This window comes from Meleagris gallopavo, chromosome 1, assembly GCF_905368555.1.
Source record: "Meleagris gallopavo chromosome 1, MGAL_WU_HG_1.1, whole genome shotgun sequence".
NCBI classification, from domain to species: domain Eukaryota; kingdom Metazoa; phylum Chordata; class Aves; order Galliformes; family Phasianidae; genus Meleagris; species Meleagris gallopavo.
The window spans coordinates 32,488,603-32,504,224 of NC_139404.1; the positions used below are offsets into that span (position 1 = coordinate 32,488,603).

General features: G+C 40.3%; 1 protein-coding gene across 2 annotated transcripts in view; it reads left to right on the forward strand.

Annotated features, from left to right (window-relative positions):
• The first annotated feature begins 1,208 nt into the window (after window positions 1–1,208).
• The window catches only part of USP15 (ubiquitin specific peptidase 15), a 64,043-nt gene continuing 49,629 nt past the window's right edge, over window positions 1,209–15,622 (forward strand). For both annotated transcript variants that reach the window (XM_003202039.5, XM_019612954.3), the window contains exon 1: window positions 1,209–1,380. In XM_003202039.5, the coding sequence (XP_003202087.1) occupies window positions 1,292–1,380 (89 nt within the window). In that variant the 5' untranslated portion in view covers window positions 1,209–1,291. The remainder of the gene's footprint in view (window positions 1,381–15,622) is intronic.

Here is a 15,622-nt window from a genome sequence, read left to right on the forward strand (position 1 = left end):
AATGACTGGGGTGGAGGAGGAGTCCTGGCATACAGTGGGGGGTGTTATAGAATCACTGATTGAAAAAGACCACTAAGATCATCTAGTAAATTGTCAACGCACCACCATCACACCTACTAACCATGTTCCCACATATTTCTTGAACACCTTCAGGGAGAGTGACCCCTACCACTTCCCTGGGCAGCCCATTCCAGTGCCTGGCCACTCTTTCTGAGAAGTTTTTTTTCCTAATATACAACCTGAACCATTCCTGGCACAAGTTAAGGTCACTAGCACTCATCCTATCGCTGTTACCTGGGAGAAGAGGACCCCCATCTCGCCACAACCTCCTGGTCATTGTAAAGAGCAATAAGGTCTCCCCTGAGCCTCCTCTTCTCCACACTGAACAATCCCAGCTCCCTCAGCCTCTCCCCATAAGATTTGTGCTCCAGACCCTTCACAGCTTCACTGCCCTTCTCTGGACACACTCCAGGGTCTCAATGTCTTTCTTGCAGTGATGAGCACCATGATATCTAGAGGAATTAATTCAGTTTCCAGGCATTTGTAAGCAGTATTTCCCTCCGGCCCAGGATTTCTATATGACGTCGTGGTTCTATACGCAAATGAGAAGGGAGGGAGAGCTCCTTGTTAATGCCGTGTAACAGGGCTGCGTTTCGGTGCTGGCGGCACACCAGCTGGAGGCTGCGGTGTTTGGTGTAAGCAGCATTTCGGGTAGGAGGGGCTGCAGCAAACACGGCCAATTGCCTGGGGATTTTGTAAGACCTGGGTTGGTCCAAGCAAGTCACCCCGTGCGTTTCAATTACCAGCACCGTTCATGCAACAATACGAGCTACATCATTATAAGAATTATGGGAATCCAAACCACTCATTTGCTAGCAGGGCACACAGCATCTAATTACGCATATGCTAATTAAAACATCGAAGAGAAGGTCGAAGGCAGCCCTTTATTCCAAAACTGCCACCTCTTCTTTATGACCCATTTTACAGCACGCCACAGAACACGCACTGTACGGGGAAGGCCGGAATCCCGCGCCACCGCTCCGGACACCACCGCTTCGCCGCCGCCTGCACGCCCCAGCCACCATGCGGCCCCGCAGCGCCCCCAACCCCCTAGCACGCATGCGCACGGCTCTGCTGAAAGGAAAGACCTCCCCGCCGCTAGGAGGCGCCGCTTCCCCCTCGGCCGCCTCCCTGCGGTTTGTGGCGTCTCACGGTAGCGTCACTCCCAGCATGCAGCGCGGCCCGCTCCTGCCCCTGCTACCGCTGCCGCCGCTGCTGCCGGGGGGAGAAGATGGCGGAGGGAGGCGCGGCGGATCTGGAGACCCAGCGCACGGACGTGGCCGCGCTGCTCAAAACCGCCCTCCGCAAGGGCGACACCTGGTGAGGCAGGGAGGGAAGGGGGGCTCGGGCTGAGCGACTCGGGCGGTTCCCCCGCCCCCGGCAGGGCTCGCCTGCCGGAGGGACCGACCTCCTTCCCTTCGGCCCTCCTCGCTCTCGAGAGCGGCTCGAACCCCGCGTGCGCCGCGGACCGCCGGGAGCGGGCGGATGACAGAACGGGGCGTGGGGGGCTGGGGAGGAGGGGGGGCGGTGGAGAGCAGCGCCATTCTTCCTCCTCCCCGCCGCTCAGCCCCTTTCCGGAGGGCTCCGACCGCTCTGGGCCGAGCCGAGGCGCTCGGTGTGGGCAGGCACCGAGGTCAGCTCGGTGCGAGGCGGCGGGGGAGGGGAGGTCGGGAGCCAACCCGGCGGGGTGCGGGGCGAGATGGCCGCCCCTCACAATGGGGGCTGCGGGGAGAGCTGCTGGAGCGGGGCCGCGGGAGGAGGGATCTGCTCGGAAGCGTTCCTTCCACCAGCCGGGCTGCAGGGAGGAAGCGGCGCCGGCGTCACCTTCCAGTCCGCGGCCGGGTTGGGCCTTACGTTGAGACTTCGGCTGCGAACGTGTTAATAGGCGATGAGGCAGCCCCCGGAGGTGCAAACAGGCTGTTGTGATTATCTCCTCTGCAGCCGACCTGTGTTTTCGTGGTCCGCGGAAAATATCTCTTAGTGGGCCGTGCGGGTTGTCAGCAGAATGAGCCACGGTTGGGGGGAATTAGGTTAAATAAACACTGTCCTTCTCGTGTGTATTTGGTGATCGGGTAGATGTAGGTGTAGTTCTTGGAGGCTGGCTGGTGTGTTCTGTGTTTTTTTTGTTGTTGTTGTTTTTGGTTTTTCTTTTAAAGAAGACAAAAAAAAAGAGGAACCGCCACTCCTTCCACCACCCAACCTCTTCATCTCTCCCCTTGTGAAGTTGTCACCCAAAGACAAAGGCTGAAACCTTAGCTCGGTGAAAATTAAGTATGAATACACAAAAGTAGAGCTTCCCCACCTCATTTCAGCTGTCATCACTCACTGTTCCAGTTCCATAAAAGACTATATTTAACAGTGTTGATACTGCAGCATGTGTCAGAAGCATACATTCTGATGCATTATTCAAATACTGCTGAGTATACGTTCAGTTTTTGGCATATGAACAGACTGCTCTTAAACTGGAAAAGTATAAGCGACTAGAAAAAGGAAATCGATTCATATGGTACTGTTAAAAACGACTGGCAGTAGTACAAGGCTGCTCAGGCTTGTAGTCTTCTAAGGTTTTTTTTTTTCTTTTATGATTCTGTTGGGTACTTCCTGAGTACTAAAAAAAATATCCCAAACGGTTAATGTTATTCAAAATGAAAGTAACTATGAGCAGTTTACGTAATGAGTAAATCAGGACATGTACTGACTGAGCTGAAATTTTTTTTACTACACAAAGTATTTTAACATGGAAAAACCAGTTTAGTGAAATAAGGTTTAAGTTTTCTCTAAAAATAAGAATATTTCACTGTGATTATGACACTAATATTAATCAAGCATTTTAAGGCTGAATGAGCTGTGGCAGAGCCCTATTAACTGTGGCTCATGAACTATTAAACCTAGAAACATAAATGTGTATATAGGTGCGTTGATAGGATTAACACTTAAAGCTAGGTATTTAACTTTAAGGAGTGTGTGGAGTAATTCAGAGATATTTTGGTTCTTGCTTTTTGGTCTTTTGGAGCGTCAGTAAGGAAGCATGGTAGTTTACATGCTCTAAGTCATGACTCAGAATTGCAATTCCATTCATTCACTCAGTAGTAAATTTTGGTGAAAAATGTGAGCCATGCTGTATCAGATTGTTCTGATTGAGCTTCCAAGCACTGTACTTAAACACAGTGCTCTTAAAATGTCCAGCTTAGACAGAAAGACTCTCAAGAATTTAGAGCACAGAGAAAATAAGTCATTTCTAAAGCTTCTGGGGTTTCCTCTTCAGGAAAAAGGAAGAGTAGGGCAAAGAGAGACAAGTCATGTAGTATCTGTAGAGGGCAATTAACTTCTTCAAGTTTACTGCAGAGAGAAAGAAACGAAACTGATTTATATGCAATATTTCAAAAGTTAGATATTAGAAAAGATTTTGTAGAATACACATGTTCAAATATTCCATTTGAACAGACAACTTAATAAGCTGTAAAGTTTGCTACAGTGGATGTTTTTAAGAATACCTGGGGCATAATATGGGTAAAAATATATTGGTTCAGTCGATGGGTGGAAGCGGTGTCTGTCTTCTGCTTGTTCAGTCCTCAGGGGTGGGATTTTGGGCTGATTTGTTCAGGTTACCTTTCCTGCATGCCTTTATGGGCAGTTAATAAAATAAGTGCTTAAATTAGGAAAACCTGCAGGTTATTCCATCTTTCCATTTCTCTTATTTTTCTTAAAAGATGTATTAACTGAACATCAAATTAAAGCTTTTGCAAGCAAGAAAATCCTTAGCTTACTAGTTGCTTTAAATAATTGTAACTACTTTTGTTCATGAATTCAGCACTAAAAACCATACTCTTATTACACAGAACTTGAATTACATGTAATTCTCTCTTGCAGTATTTTCCAAAGAATGCACAGTTTCTGTGTTTCAAAGAGCTATGATTTTGTTCTGAAAGAAAAGAAATGCACAATTCATCTTCTATCTTGCAGTCTTAGGATCTGATATGATTGCTTCTCAGCATTTTGAAATTCTACCATTGGAAAGTGAGAAGAATTTTTAGTATCTGTGAAGATTTTAACCTCTCGGTCAAAAACACAGATTGCTGCGACTGCAGACAAACGTGAACTCAATCAGGGTCCTCCTATATCCACTCTCAGAAAGTGGTTGGTACTCAGAACTGTTGGTATACATCTTTTTTTTTTTTTTTAATTACCATTGAATAATTTGCATGGCCAACTGATCTTAATGTTGTCATTTAATGCCTGGAGCTGCAGTGGTATTCTTGAGAACCTTGCCAAGTATTTCTGTTTTTACTGTGTCACTGGGATACAGTTTTCAGCACTGAAAGTTACAGATACTGGCACAATTTTTCAGAGAGTTGATGAAGACTCTGCCAGTTCCTGTTTGTGACTTCTTGTGTGAATTTTCTGCCTCCTACTGAGAAACAGTATCTTGTCTTTACCTTTAAGACCACTTTCAGCTCTGCTTTCCCTGCAGTTTCTGTTCTGCTGTGGCTGTCTTAGTCAGCAATGTTGCCTCAGTTACTTAAATAAGGCATTACAAATGCTTTCATATTCTTCACTTTCATACCTCTTATGCACATTAGTCCTCCGTGGTCCAAGCTTGAGAGGCCGCAGGTGTCACCTGCCAGTAAGTGGTTCGCTTTTGTAATAGGTAACAGTGACTAATAATGACTAACAGCACAATCAGTTCCACCAAATTTCCTCTCTTTTCTCCAGAATTTCCCCTCTGTGCTTCTTTAATGTATTCCTTGCCGTGTTAATTTCTGAGCAGATAGGAACATAAATGATATTTATATTGCTAAAAGCAGTAATCTGGAAAATAATTAGGTTGGTAGAGTGGACAAATAAGGATCAGAAGTTTATTTGGTGTCCAAGGGAACAAATGTAACCCTTAGATGTTTACCTAGGGAATACTATGTAGCAGTACAAAGAAGTACAGTTGTACAAAACCATTCATGCTGTCCAGTTTTGGCTTGACATGTCACAAGAGGTGTTCATCTGGAATGAGCTCAACAATCTCAAATTTTATTAGAGGAGGAGAAACTCTTGCATTACAGAAGAGAACTTAAGAGCTTTTATCTATTTTGATAGTTGAGTGCTGTGCTGGCATACAGAGTGAGAAGACATCTTCTAGTATAAGAGGTTTAAGGCTAGCAGGTAATGACTGGGATTTCTGGCCTTGCTAGCCAACAAATTTTGGTTGTATTCTTCACCTTTTTTTAAGATTGAGATAAATGCATAATCTGTTTGTGACTTTTAAGGCTTGCAAGTTGTTTGTGTTCTTCCAGATCTGTCTCTGATACACATCGCTCCTGAAATTCTAGTGATTCCAGAGGGAGTACTGCTGTTATTGTAAAACATACATTTCTGGGAAGGCGAAGGAAATACAATGCAGAAAAATCACAGTGAGAAGTATTGGCTGTTTCTCATTTTTAAGGCTCATAGCTGCCGAAGAGAACAGGTAAAATTTTAAGTGGGCTAAAATCCTTCCCAGTGAATGATATGGAAAGTTCAGTCTTCAAGATTTCTTCCCTCAAAAAAAAAGAAAGTAACTATTTTAAAATTGGTTATGGTAAGAACTCATTAGTCTTGATGAGTAGGAATATATGGCTCTACTTGAAAATCCTGAAGTGTCCATCATTGATGATGACCTGGATATTGAAATGCTTATCTATGATAGCCTTTTGTACCAGTGTTTTCCATGTTTGATAATCCATCATTGTGCTGTACATGAATAGAATCTAGATTGAACTTTAATGGAAGATTTACTTGATTTTGCTGACATCGTGGTGAGATGTAATGGACCTGTATACCTCAGTAACATTTGGAATATCTTCAACTTATCAGAAAAAAGTATGATGGTAAACAGGGAACACTATCTCATTGTTCAAAGGCTGGAAGTGACGTTTGGGCTCTTTTTCTTTAAAACGAAGCTCAAGTTGCTGAGTTGTTGTTTTTTTTTTTTTTTTTACTTCAAGATCTTATAGCTGAAGTTTTATGTTAAGATTTTTTTCTGTGTATGAAGAAGAATGCAGCATTTATATGGAGATACACAGAGTGTTCCGAGTTCTCTTGGCAAATTACTTGTGGTTGAAATAAGTAAGTGCAAATTTCTTCTGTTAATTGATGGGGCAGAGTGAGTGTGTGTTAAAGTAAAAGGTGTGTTTGGGTCAGGCTTCAAAATTGGAAGGCAAACATTGATTTAGGAGTTAATATTATTTTTTGTTGAGAAACCTTTAGTTAAATGGAGAATTTATGAATGTATTCGAAGTGCTTGTTTGTGTAATGTTCACAAGGAACTTAAAATCAAAATGCAGTCCATTTGTTATGATTTACTTAGGGGTTTGGGTCAACACTTGGTATATATGAAGTGCTCCTTAGACTATTGCAGCGTGTTATGGGAACAGCATGGGGGTGCTGTAGTGAGAATTGGACTGGCATGATCTAATTATTTGTTGATGGGTTCATTAGTTGATGTGGAAGTATGTTGGAGCATTTACTTCAACAAAGCTTTCATTTCTGAAGAGACTTAAGATTTCTTAAAATTTGAAACTAAATGATATTTTCTGGGCCCCCCAGTACAGGAAGGACGTGGAGCTCTTGGAGTGGGTCCAAAGGAGGGCCGCTAAGATGATCAGCGGAGCACCTCTCCTGTGAGGAAAGACTGAGGGAACCGGGCCTGTTTAGTTTGGAGAAGAGAAGGCTCTGGGGAGACCTCATTGTGGCCTTCCAGTACTTGAAGGAGGGAGAATGGCTGTATTCGAGGGTGGATAGTGATAGGACAAGGGGGAATGGTTTTAAACTGAGACAGGGGAGGTCTAGGTTAGCTATTAGGAGGAAGTTTTTCACACAGGGTGGTGATGCACTGGAACAGGTTGCCCAAGGATGTTGTGGATGCCCCATCCCTGGAGGCATTCAAGGCCAGGCTGGATGTGGCTCTGGGCAGCCTGGTCTGGTGGTTGGTGAACGTGCACATAGCAGGGGGGTTGAAAATAAGTGATCATTGTGGTTCTTTTCAGCCCAGGCCATTCTATGATTTTTTTTTCTTTAATTTTTTTGTGGCTTTACCTTTTTGAATAAAACTATGGTTCAATTTTTCTATAATAAAATAGAATGATTGCATTATTTAATCTTCTGAAAGGAATTTAAATTTTGAAATAATCTGTTAATCACATGTAGTTCATCAAGCAATTTTGGCTGGCCTAACACGAGTATAAACTCATTTTTACCTTTATTATTTTCATAATTGGAATGGTGTAAGAATAAGGATGGGATGCTGTGCCTTTAAGCAGGAGCCCTAATTTGCTTTCAGCAACACAGTTCTACTTTAGATGAAGCAATACCGAAGATATGCACAGTGAGGGTGGGAAAAAAAATTTCAGCCATCTCTCTGGACAATTTGCACAGTTTTGCTGTTGAAAGTGTAATAGTTTGTGTTCATAAGGTAGAATGTCCTAGCAGTAGATGGTGCTGGAATGAGTGTGTCTCTCTGAAGTGTCTCTGTTGCACATTAAGGTTAACTGTTTTGATTTTGAAAGTAAAACCTTTAAAACCTTTAATTCTTTCAATATGTAACTGAGTAATGCATTCAGAATGCTTCTGATGCAAGTGGTAAATAGTGAGATCATTTTGTTCAAACATTTTTCTGTCAATCCATGTGCTGAAGTAAGCAGTGAATCCAGTCATACTTCTCTGATCAGTCGCCACTGCTGAAATGCACCACCAGCCACCTCATTCTGCTCACATCCACTGTTTTGTCTCCTTAAACATTCTGTTAGAGGTGATGAATGTCAATAGGTGCCATTTTTTCTTCATGGAGGAGTTTGGTGCCACACCTCTGCTTCGTGCACGCTTCCATGTCAGACACCATTGTGTCAGAGTGCCCTTCTGCTGCCATCTGTCACACAGCAACAAAATGGAATGGGACATTGGTGGGCGGGTTCAGTCTCTAATGCTATACCAACAACATCTGCCTCTGACGGTATGGGCCAACATATTAAAATAGGAGGCATTACTTTTGGAGCAGCCCTTGTACATGTTATGTTAGCATCGTTCTTTTGTTCTTGTAAGTTAATGTGTGAAGGCTATGAAGTCATCCCTTTTTACTTGCCTAAGTAAGTAAAACTGCAGTTGATCATTCATAAGGATACAGCCTTTATGGTAATTTTAATTGACTGACCTTTTAAGAACATATGTTTGAATATAATGTATGGCTGTCAGCTGGTAATTTTATTTTAACATTTGAATTGGTTTTATGGGACTTAGAGAAGTATTTCTTACTTTTACAGCTGTACTAGGAAATGGTACAGAAAGTATTGAGTACTGTATAGTTTGTAGATGATGCTGTAGGTGCAGTAATTAATGAGAATACAAGCAGGAATCAGACTAAGGCCTGTCACAGAGATCAGCAGTCCTTTTTAAATGCAGGAAAGAATCAACATTTTGTTTCATGGTAACGGACCCAAAGAGCAGTAACACCTACAGCGTTTTCTTAGTGGGTCTGTGCTAGATGAGGATGAAGTAATTGATCTAAACTTCTCCTAGGCATAGATTTAGTGACTTGAATCTCTTCTACTAAAGCAAGTTTGAAATAGTTGTGTTTCACTTTTTCATGTTGGTTTACATTATTTCTAAATAAACCTAAACAAAAGACAAAGTCACATTGCTTTTTCATCCTTTGGTGATGGCACTGAATCTGTGTGGTATGAAAACCTGTTGTGTATCAAAGGGACAAGGAACCTTTCACCAAAATGTACGGTGCTCCATTTGTCACCGTGTGGCTTTTTTCTGTCGTAGTCAGACCAAATTCCAGTTTTCCTGAATACTCTGAAGATGTACTGCACACCTTTGAAATGTTACGTCTGCAGATGTGATGTAGATCTCAATTATTGCAGCTTCTACATGTTCCAGAGGAGCATGAGTTCTGTTGGTATCTGTATCAGTGTATCCAACTGTCTCAATGTTTCCAGTATTATTGAGGTATTTTCAGAACATCTAACATCATATTTCAGTGTAATTCTGAGTTAATCACATATGCATGGTTTGTTTACTTTTAGACAAAGTTTTGGGGCTACTTCAGTGTTTGTTTCTCTACTTCCAACTTCTTGGCTCTAGGTGACTTTAACATAATAAAACTTGGTTATGTTGTTTTAATCTAGCCGGGTTTAGGTGACTGATTTATTTGGAATGCCTGTAAATATCAAACATCTGCTGGTTTAAAGTTAACCTTGGGGTGAGGTTGTACTGGTTTTAAAGGTTTGCCCCTCAAACCAGCATATCTAGAAATCTGTCGCAGCCAGTTCTCTCCATCAATTTCTAGCAAAAGTCCTCCAGGGTCATTTAATCTTGGGATAGGTTGATTAGCTTTTCTTTAGCTGGACTGGTGATGACTATGAGCTAAATTTCTTTCCTGAGTGAAATCTTGATTCCATGAGGTTTAAGTAAGAAACACTACTTTAGAAAATGGTTTTATACAGTGAATATTCCATTGCCTCTTGAGCTTTGTTGAGTTGTGCTGGGACAGCTTTCTCAGTAGGGTGCAAAGTTCAGGAGATTCCCTTGACATTGTATTGGTGTGGAGCTCTTTCCTGTATTAGGTGATAGTAACAAAATTGAAACATTGTACCAAGCCTAACATGCAGATGTTTTATCTCTCTGTTCTACTGGTGCATGTTACACTATTTTTGTATCTGGGACAGTACATATTCAGTGAAGCATATCTGGTCTCAAGTGCATGCTACAAGTTTTTAATAAGTTTCCCTCTAAAGACTGCTGACATCCATTTAAGAAATGAGGTTTTAGCAGATATGGCACTTTAAGAGGAAAAGATATACCTCAAGGAAACAAAACTACAGGTCTTTTGTTGGTAAATACTTTTGATTTCTGATGGTTGCTTGCATCGTGGATATAACACGGATGAAAAGATAAACTAAGTTGCAGCACTTGTTAAGGTTTGCCTCGTTTTGTGTAGATGAATCAGCAGTCTGCCTTGTCAATCTTGGCAAGAGAGCTGTATTGAGCATCTTCTTAGGATCAGAATGTATTGTCTAATCTTCTGATTTTTTTACTCTCTCCCTTAGTGGTAAGAAGTGGATTTTATTAATGTACTTTATGTTCTTTAACAGATCGATCCCCTAAGCTGCATGACTTATAATTGCGTTTCTTTTTTGCAGTGTAATCTTTAACATGATAAACCCGTCTTGAGTAAAGATGAGGGAGTTGTATTGCATTTGAACACAAATTTCCATTTTTCTTAATCTTATTGGCAAAATGATATTTCATCTGACAAGTTCTTGCAAAGGTAGATTACTGTGTTCCATACTAAATCAAAGCAACTCCTTTTACCCAAGTCAGAATGCCACTGAAGTAAAAGTAACCAATGCTGAGTAAAATGCCTAAGATTTACATAAAACTTGTATTTACATACACATGGGCAGTAATTAACTGTAAGAACTCACAACTGCAATGTCTGTTAGCATTTTAAGAATCTGTTCCTGTATGTGTAATTTCTTGTTTCACGTATCTACTAAAACTTGTTCTGTGCAATGCATGTGTTGTCTCACAGCATTGTCTCACAGTGGTTAGCTGGTCTACTGAATTTGCTCTTGAAAATATCTGGCTGAGAATAAACTCATTACTTGTTTAAATTAAGAAGTCTTAACTATGCTGGTAGATCCTGTGTTGATGAAAGGCTGCTGTCTCTAAATAGAAATTAAATTAATTACCAGACTTCTTATGTAAGTATCCTACTTACCTTTGTTCACAAAGGGCGTTAAGAGTTGAATATTGCAATAATGAATAAGACAGCACTTTCTGACCTATGATTTGTGGTCCGTGAATAGTTCACTCGGCTCTGGTAGGACATCTTCTGAGCCATATCAAATATATAATAATTTCAATCCAAGTTTGAATATTAAGATATGATATGGTGTGCAAGCAGTATGAAGAACCGGCAGTTGACTGTTTGTTCTTTACCTAGGAGGATCATTTTAGTAGGATTTTTCTATTTTAAAATTACTACATGAGGTTAGCCATATAGTACTTCATACAAGCTGTATTAACCAAAGTATTAGGCTTTGTCCTTGAGTGCACAAAAATTACGTGATCTTCCCTTCTTTAATCTTTTTATTGCTCTTCAGTAGAATGTATCTTGCAAGAAATGCATGAAGCCAATTATTTGTCTGCTATGGTCAGTTTTACTTGTGCCTTATAAATATTAACTTATTTTTTAACATTTGTAGAATCCAATCTTAAGAGTAGTGCTTCGCACCAGTTAAGTTCTTTATTTCATTAATTAATCATTGCTTCTTTGTTCGTATGTCCAAAATACACTAAACAATTCACTTCATTGTGAATTCAAGAGAGGAAGAATGAAAGAAAATCAAAATAATTTGAGTTTCATATTATTGGCATTCATGCGTTCTTCATTTTACTTTTCTACCTCAAATTAGTGGACAGATTTTGTTCAGATAATCTCAGATTTCAAGTGATAATTTTTAAGATGTGTTTGTCCTGTAGTGGTTTTCTTTGCAGGCAAAAAGCTTGACTCTATTGTTTAGTTCTTATCATGTTTACATTCTTGCATGATTTACAGATAGCTTTTCAACTTTTTATGCCAGAGATATTAATCTCTTATCTGTGCGTGTAAAAACAAGTTTTGTAGATTGTAATAGAAGTGATAAAAGATCTTGTGCTTTTGTGTTAGGAAACAGAAATGTTTTCAGTAAGGAGATCTGTCAAGAAACACTTCAGAGAAGAAACTGGTCAGTAGCGAAATTCATTAATTATATGTGAAAAAATAAAAGTAGATGAAGCGTTGAGTTGGTGAATGTTCAAAGTGAATCCCCAGCTGTCCTGCATATATCCCAAAACCAAAATTTCCATTACTCACAAAGTTATTGGCATGATCATCTAGTGCAAAGCATTTGGAAAAGCAATATGGTTCTACAGGAACTGTGGACTACCTATTGTTTTAATTAATGCCAATGTGATAATTTCCCTTGTCTGTAAAATTATATCTTTCATTTCTTAAGTACCACTGTTTCATTTAAATTTAGATTAAGAAAGTAGAGGCCACAGGGTTAGGGGACAGGGCTGGTGGGTTTGGTAAGAGAATGGGTGCCTGAGGGTGACTGCGTTCCTGACCACACACATTTGTGGCTGTTATTGAATGGCTGTGGACAACCATGGGCAGAGGAGGACAAAGGTGAGAATGCTGTTGGCCTTTAGCATTTCTTAAGACTGAAAACTTTCTGTATAAAGCAAAAGGTGAAGGCATGTAACGGTAATCAAATTCAGTATCCCTTTCTGCACTTATTAAAGAGAAGTGACTCAAATATAAAAAGAATCTTATAAAAGGAATTGGGATTTGTACAGACAGAGTGAAGGAACTGAGTTTTTGCTAATGTAAGAAGAGCTGCTGCTGGTTGGACTTAAAGTCAGGCAAATGCCAGTGATTTGGTAGTATTAACATCAGCTTTTTCTTTTACCCTCGGTCTGCAAGGACAGTTATCTTTAATATCAGACTATATTCAATAATATGTATACTCTGTAGAGTAAAATCTCTCTAACATAATCGTACCAATTCAGTCTTTCATGGTAGGATGCAGTGTCTGTTTTTTCTCTTCCAGAAAACAGAAGGTAATACTCATTCGATTGCAGTGGTTAGTTTGGTGAAAACTTGTCTGCAATGCATCTGATTTTCTTTTAGTAATTTTCAAGTGGACTATCTTTGTGGGTTTCCCTAAATTTTCATATTCATGCGTTAATTAAATTTGGAAAGCTAAATTGCCTGATGCAAACTTCTGTCCACTCTCTTTTCTTTTCCCTTCTCATTTCTGATAATAGATAAATACCTTGTGCATTAATTTGATAGAGAATCTTTTAGAGAATAAATTATAAGAGCCTTCTGAGCCTTCTCTTCTGACTCCATATCTCCAAAAAAATTATTGTATTCCTTGTCTACAAAGCCATATTTGAAGATATCTGCTTGTGGCTATTGATTTTAAGAAAAGGAGCTACTTACATCTGTATATATGTTGTATATATCAGATATCTTAGGTCTGATTTAAATCTAATATTTAGATTTAGTTTTTCCTCCTTATATTGCAGTACTGCATGGGAGGAATTTATGATAGTAAAAATATGTTTGAAAGCTTCTAGTAACAAAAATAACCCATTCTTAGAGCTTATGCAGGAGTTGTTATTGCTTCACTTCTTATGTCTGTTGCATAATGGCAACCATGAGTTTTGGGGGGTTTTGTGTTTTGAAATTTCTTTGCTTTCATCTGATATTTAAAAAACATAATCACACTTTTTTATTGTTTTATTTTAATATGCTAATAGAAACTTTTTTATTATGTATGGATAGTCACATGATATACCTGTTCTCAAAAACTTGCTAGTTTTGGTAGTAGAAGCTGATTCTCATTTAATTTTGCAAGTTTGAGGATTCTGGTTACTTAGGTATTGCTGCCGTGATCATTAAATCTGGTATGGCATTATTGGAACATGAAAGGGTAAGTTCAGCAGAAGTCTTAGACTTCCTATTTCCATGTGTTGCAAAATGAGTTCTACTGTACATGGAGAATGGTGCAATTGGAAGGCACCTTGAACCCCATGCCATGGGCAGGGACACGTTCTCTAGACCAGGTTGCTCAAAGCCCCATCCAACCTGGCCTTGATCACCTCCAGGGATAGGGCATCCACACTCTGGGCAGTCTGACCCATTCCAGTTCCTCACCATTCTCATAGAGAAATGTCTAAATCTAATTTCTTTTAATTTTAAACCACTACTCCTTGTCCTACCACTTCTTTTCCTGAAAGAGTCCCTCCAGTTTTCCTCTAGACTCCCTATAGGTACTGAAAGGCTGCAGGGAGGTCTCCTAGAGCCTTTTCTTCTCCAAGCTGAATAACTCCAGCTCCCTCAGTCTTTCTTCACAACAGAAGTGGTCCAGCCCTGTGAACATCCTCATGGCTTCCCTCTGGGCTCACTCCAGCAGCTCCTTGTTCTTCTTATGCTGAGAACCACAGAGCTAGACATGATACTCCAAATGGGACCTCACATGGGCAGAGCAGAGGCAGACAGTCCCCTTCCCTGCCCTGCTGGCCTCTTCTGTTTTGATGCAGCCCAGGATACAGTTGGTCTTCCGGGCTGCTGGCTCGTGAAAAGCTTTTGATCCACTAGAACCCCTAAGTCTTCTCAGCAGGGCTGAGAAGCCCTTAGTCTCCCTTAGTCTCTCTTTCCTTTAGTCTCTCTACCCTTTCATGTTCCAATAATGCCATACCAGATTTAATGATCACGGCAGCAATACCTAAGTAACCAGAATCCTCAAACTTGCAAAATTAAATGAGAATCAGCTTTTACTACCAAAACTAGCAAGTTTTTCTGCTCATCACTCAGCCTGTGTTTTTGGAAGCCCACTGTTTTGTTAGCTAGTTCTAATTGCTTTGCTGAACAGCACGAACAACTGAACAGTCAAGCAATCAAAGCGTTCTAACAGAATTATTTTGATTTTTGAATTGTGACGTTTGTGGAACTGGAACTAACTCAGATTTATAGTAGATAAATTTTACCTTTCTTCAGCATTTATAACATTTCAATTTATGTATTTGTATAAGGCTACATTTTTCTTTTTACTTATTATCTTCAGTGTAGCTTAGCTTTGGATTATCTTGTTTCCTTTTGCATTCTAAGTGTATTGTATGCAAAACATGTCAAGAAAAATCTGCCACAAAAGTGAACTAACCAGTGCTGGGGCAGGCTTCTTTAGGATTATCTAGTATTGCAAAATCACGATGAAAAATATCCTGTCATGCTGGAGCAGGACTTCAGCCATGCTGATTCATGACCAGTTTGATGGCATGCAGTGTGTACAAAACAGCCATTAGGTCACTGTCCTTTCTGAGCTTGGTAAGAGTAGAAAGGGACATTACTGCAACAAAATAAGTTACATTCATATATCCCTAGTATTTGAAACTAGGCTTTTTTTCTTTTTTTTTTCTTTTTTTTCTTTTTTAAGTTGTTCAAAAAACAGTTTGAGACTTTTGTCAGACTGCTTTGCTAAATGTCTAAAATTACAGAAAGAAATCATGGTTTGCAAGTAGGAGGAGGAGTGCTTAACAACTTCAGAAGAGGTAGCAAATCATAGTCGGGATGACATCTGAACAGTAGTAAGAGGCTGTGTTGGGAGAATAGGAACAAGACCAACTGTGAAGTGGTGGAGGTACCTGCTACAGAGTATGGCTAGCATTGAGAGACTAAGGGAGAAATTTGGTCTTTAACCAAGTTCTTATACTGTTAGTCTTGTCTCAGCTGTCACAGAAACATATCTCTCCCTCAGCTATTTATATTGTTTTTGCACGTGGTAATTACAAACTACGGCTGTGGTTCCTAATTATTCTTAATGCTAGGAATCATTTGTTCACAGACTTATTATTACTGTTGATGTAATAGTATTTTGAATCAAGACTGTTTACTGTGCGAGAGTTAGGATGCTGTTGTCACGGATGTTGTGAAGTTGCCTTTGGGACCTTGATGTTTGATGCTATAGAGGGAATACAGGGG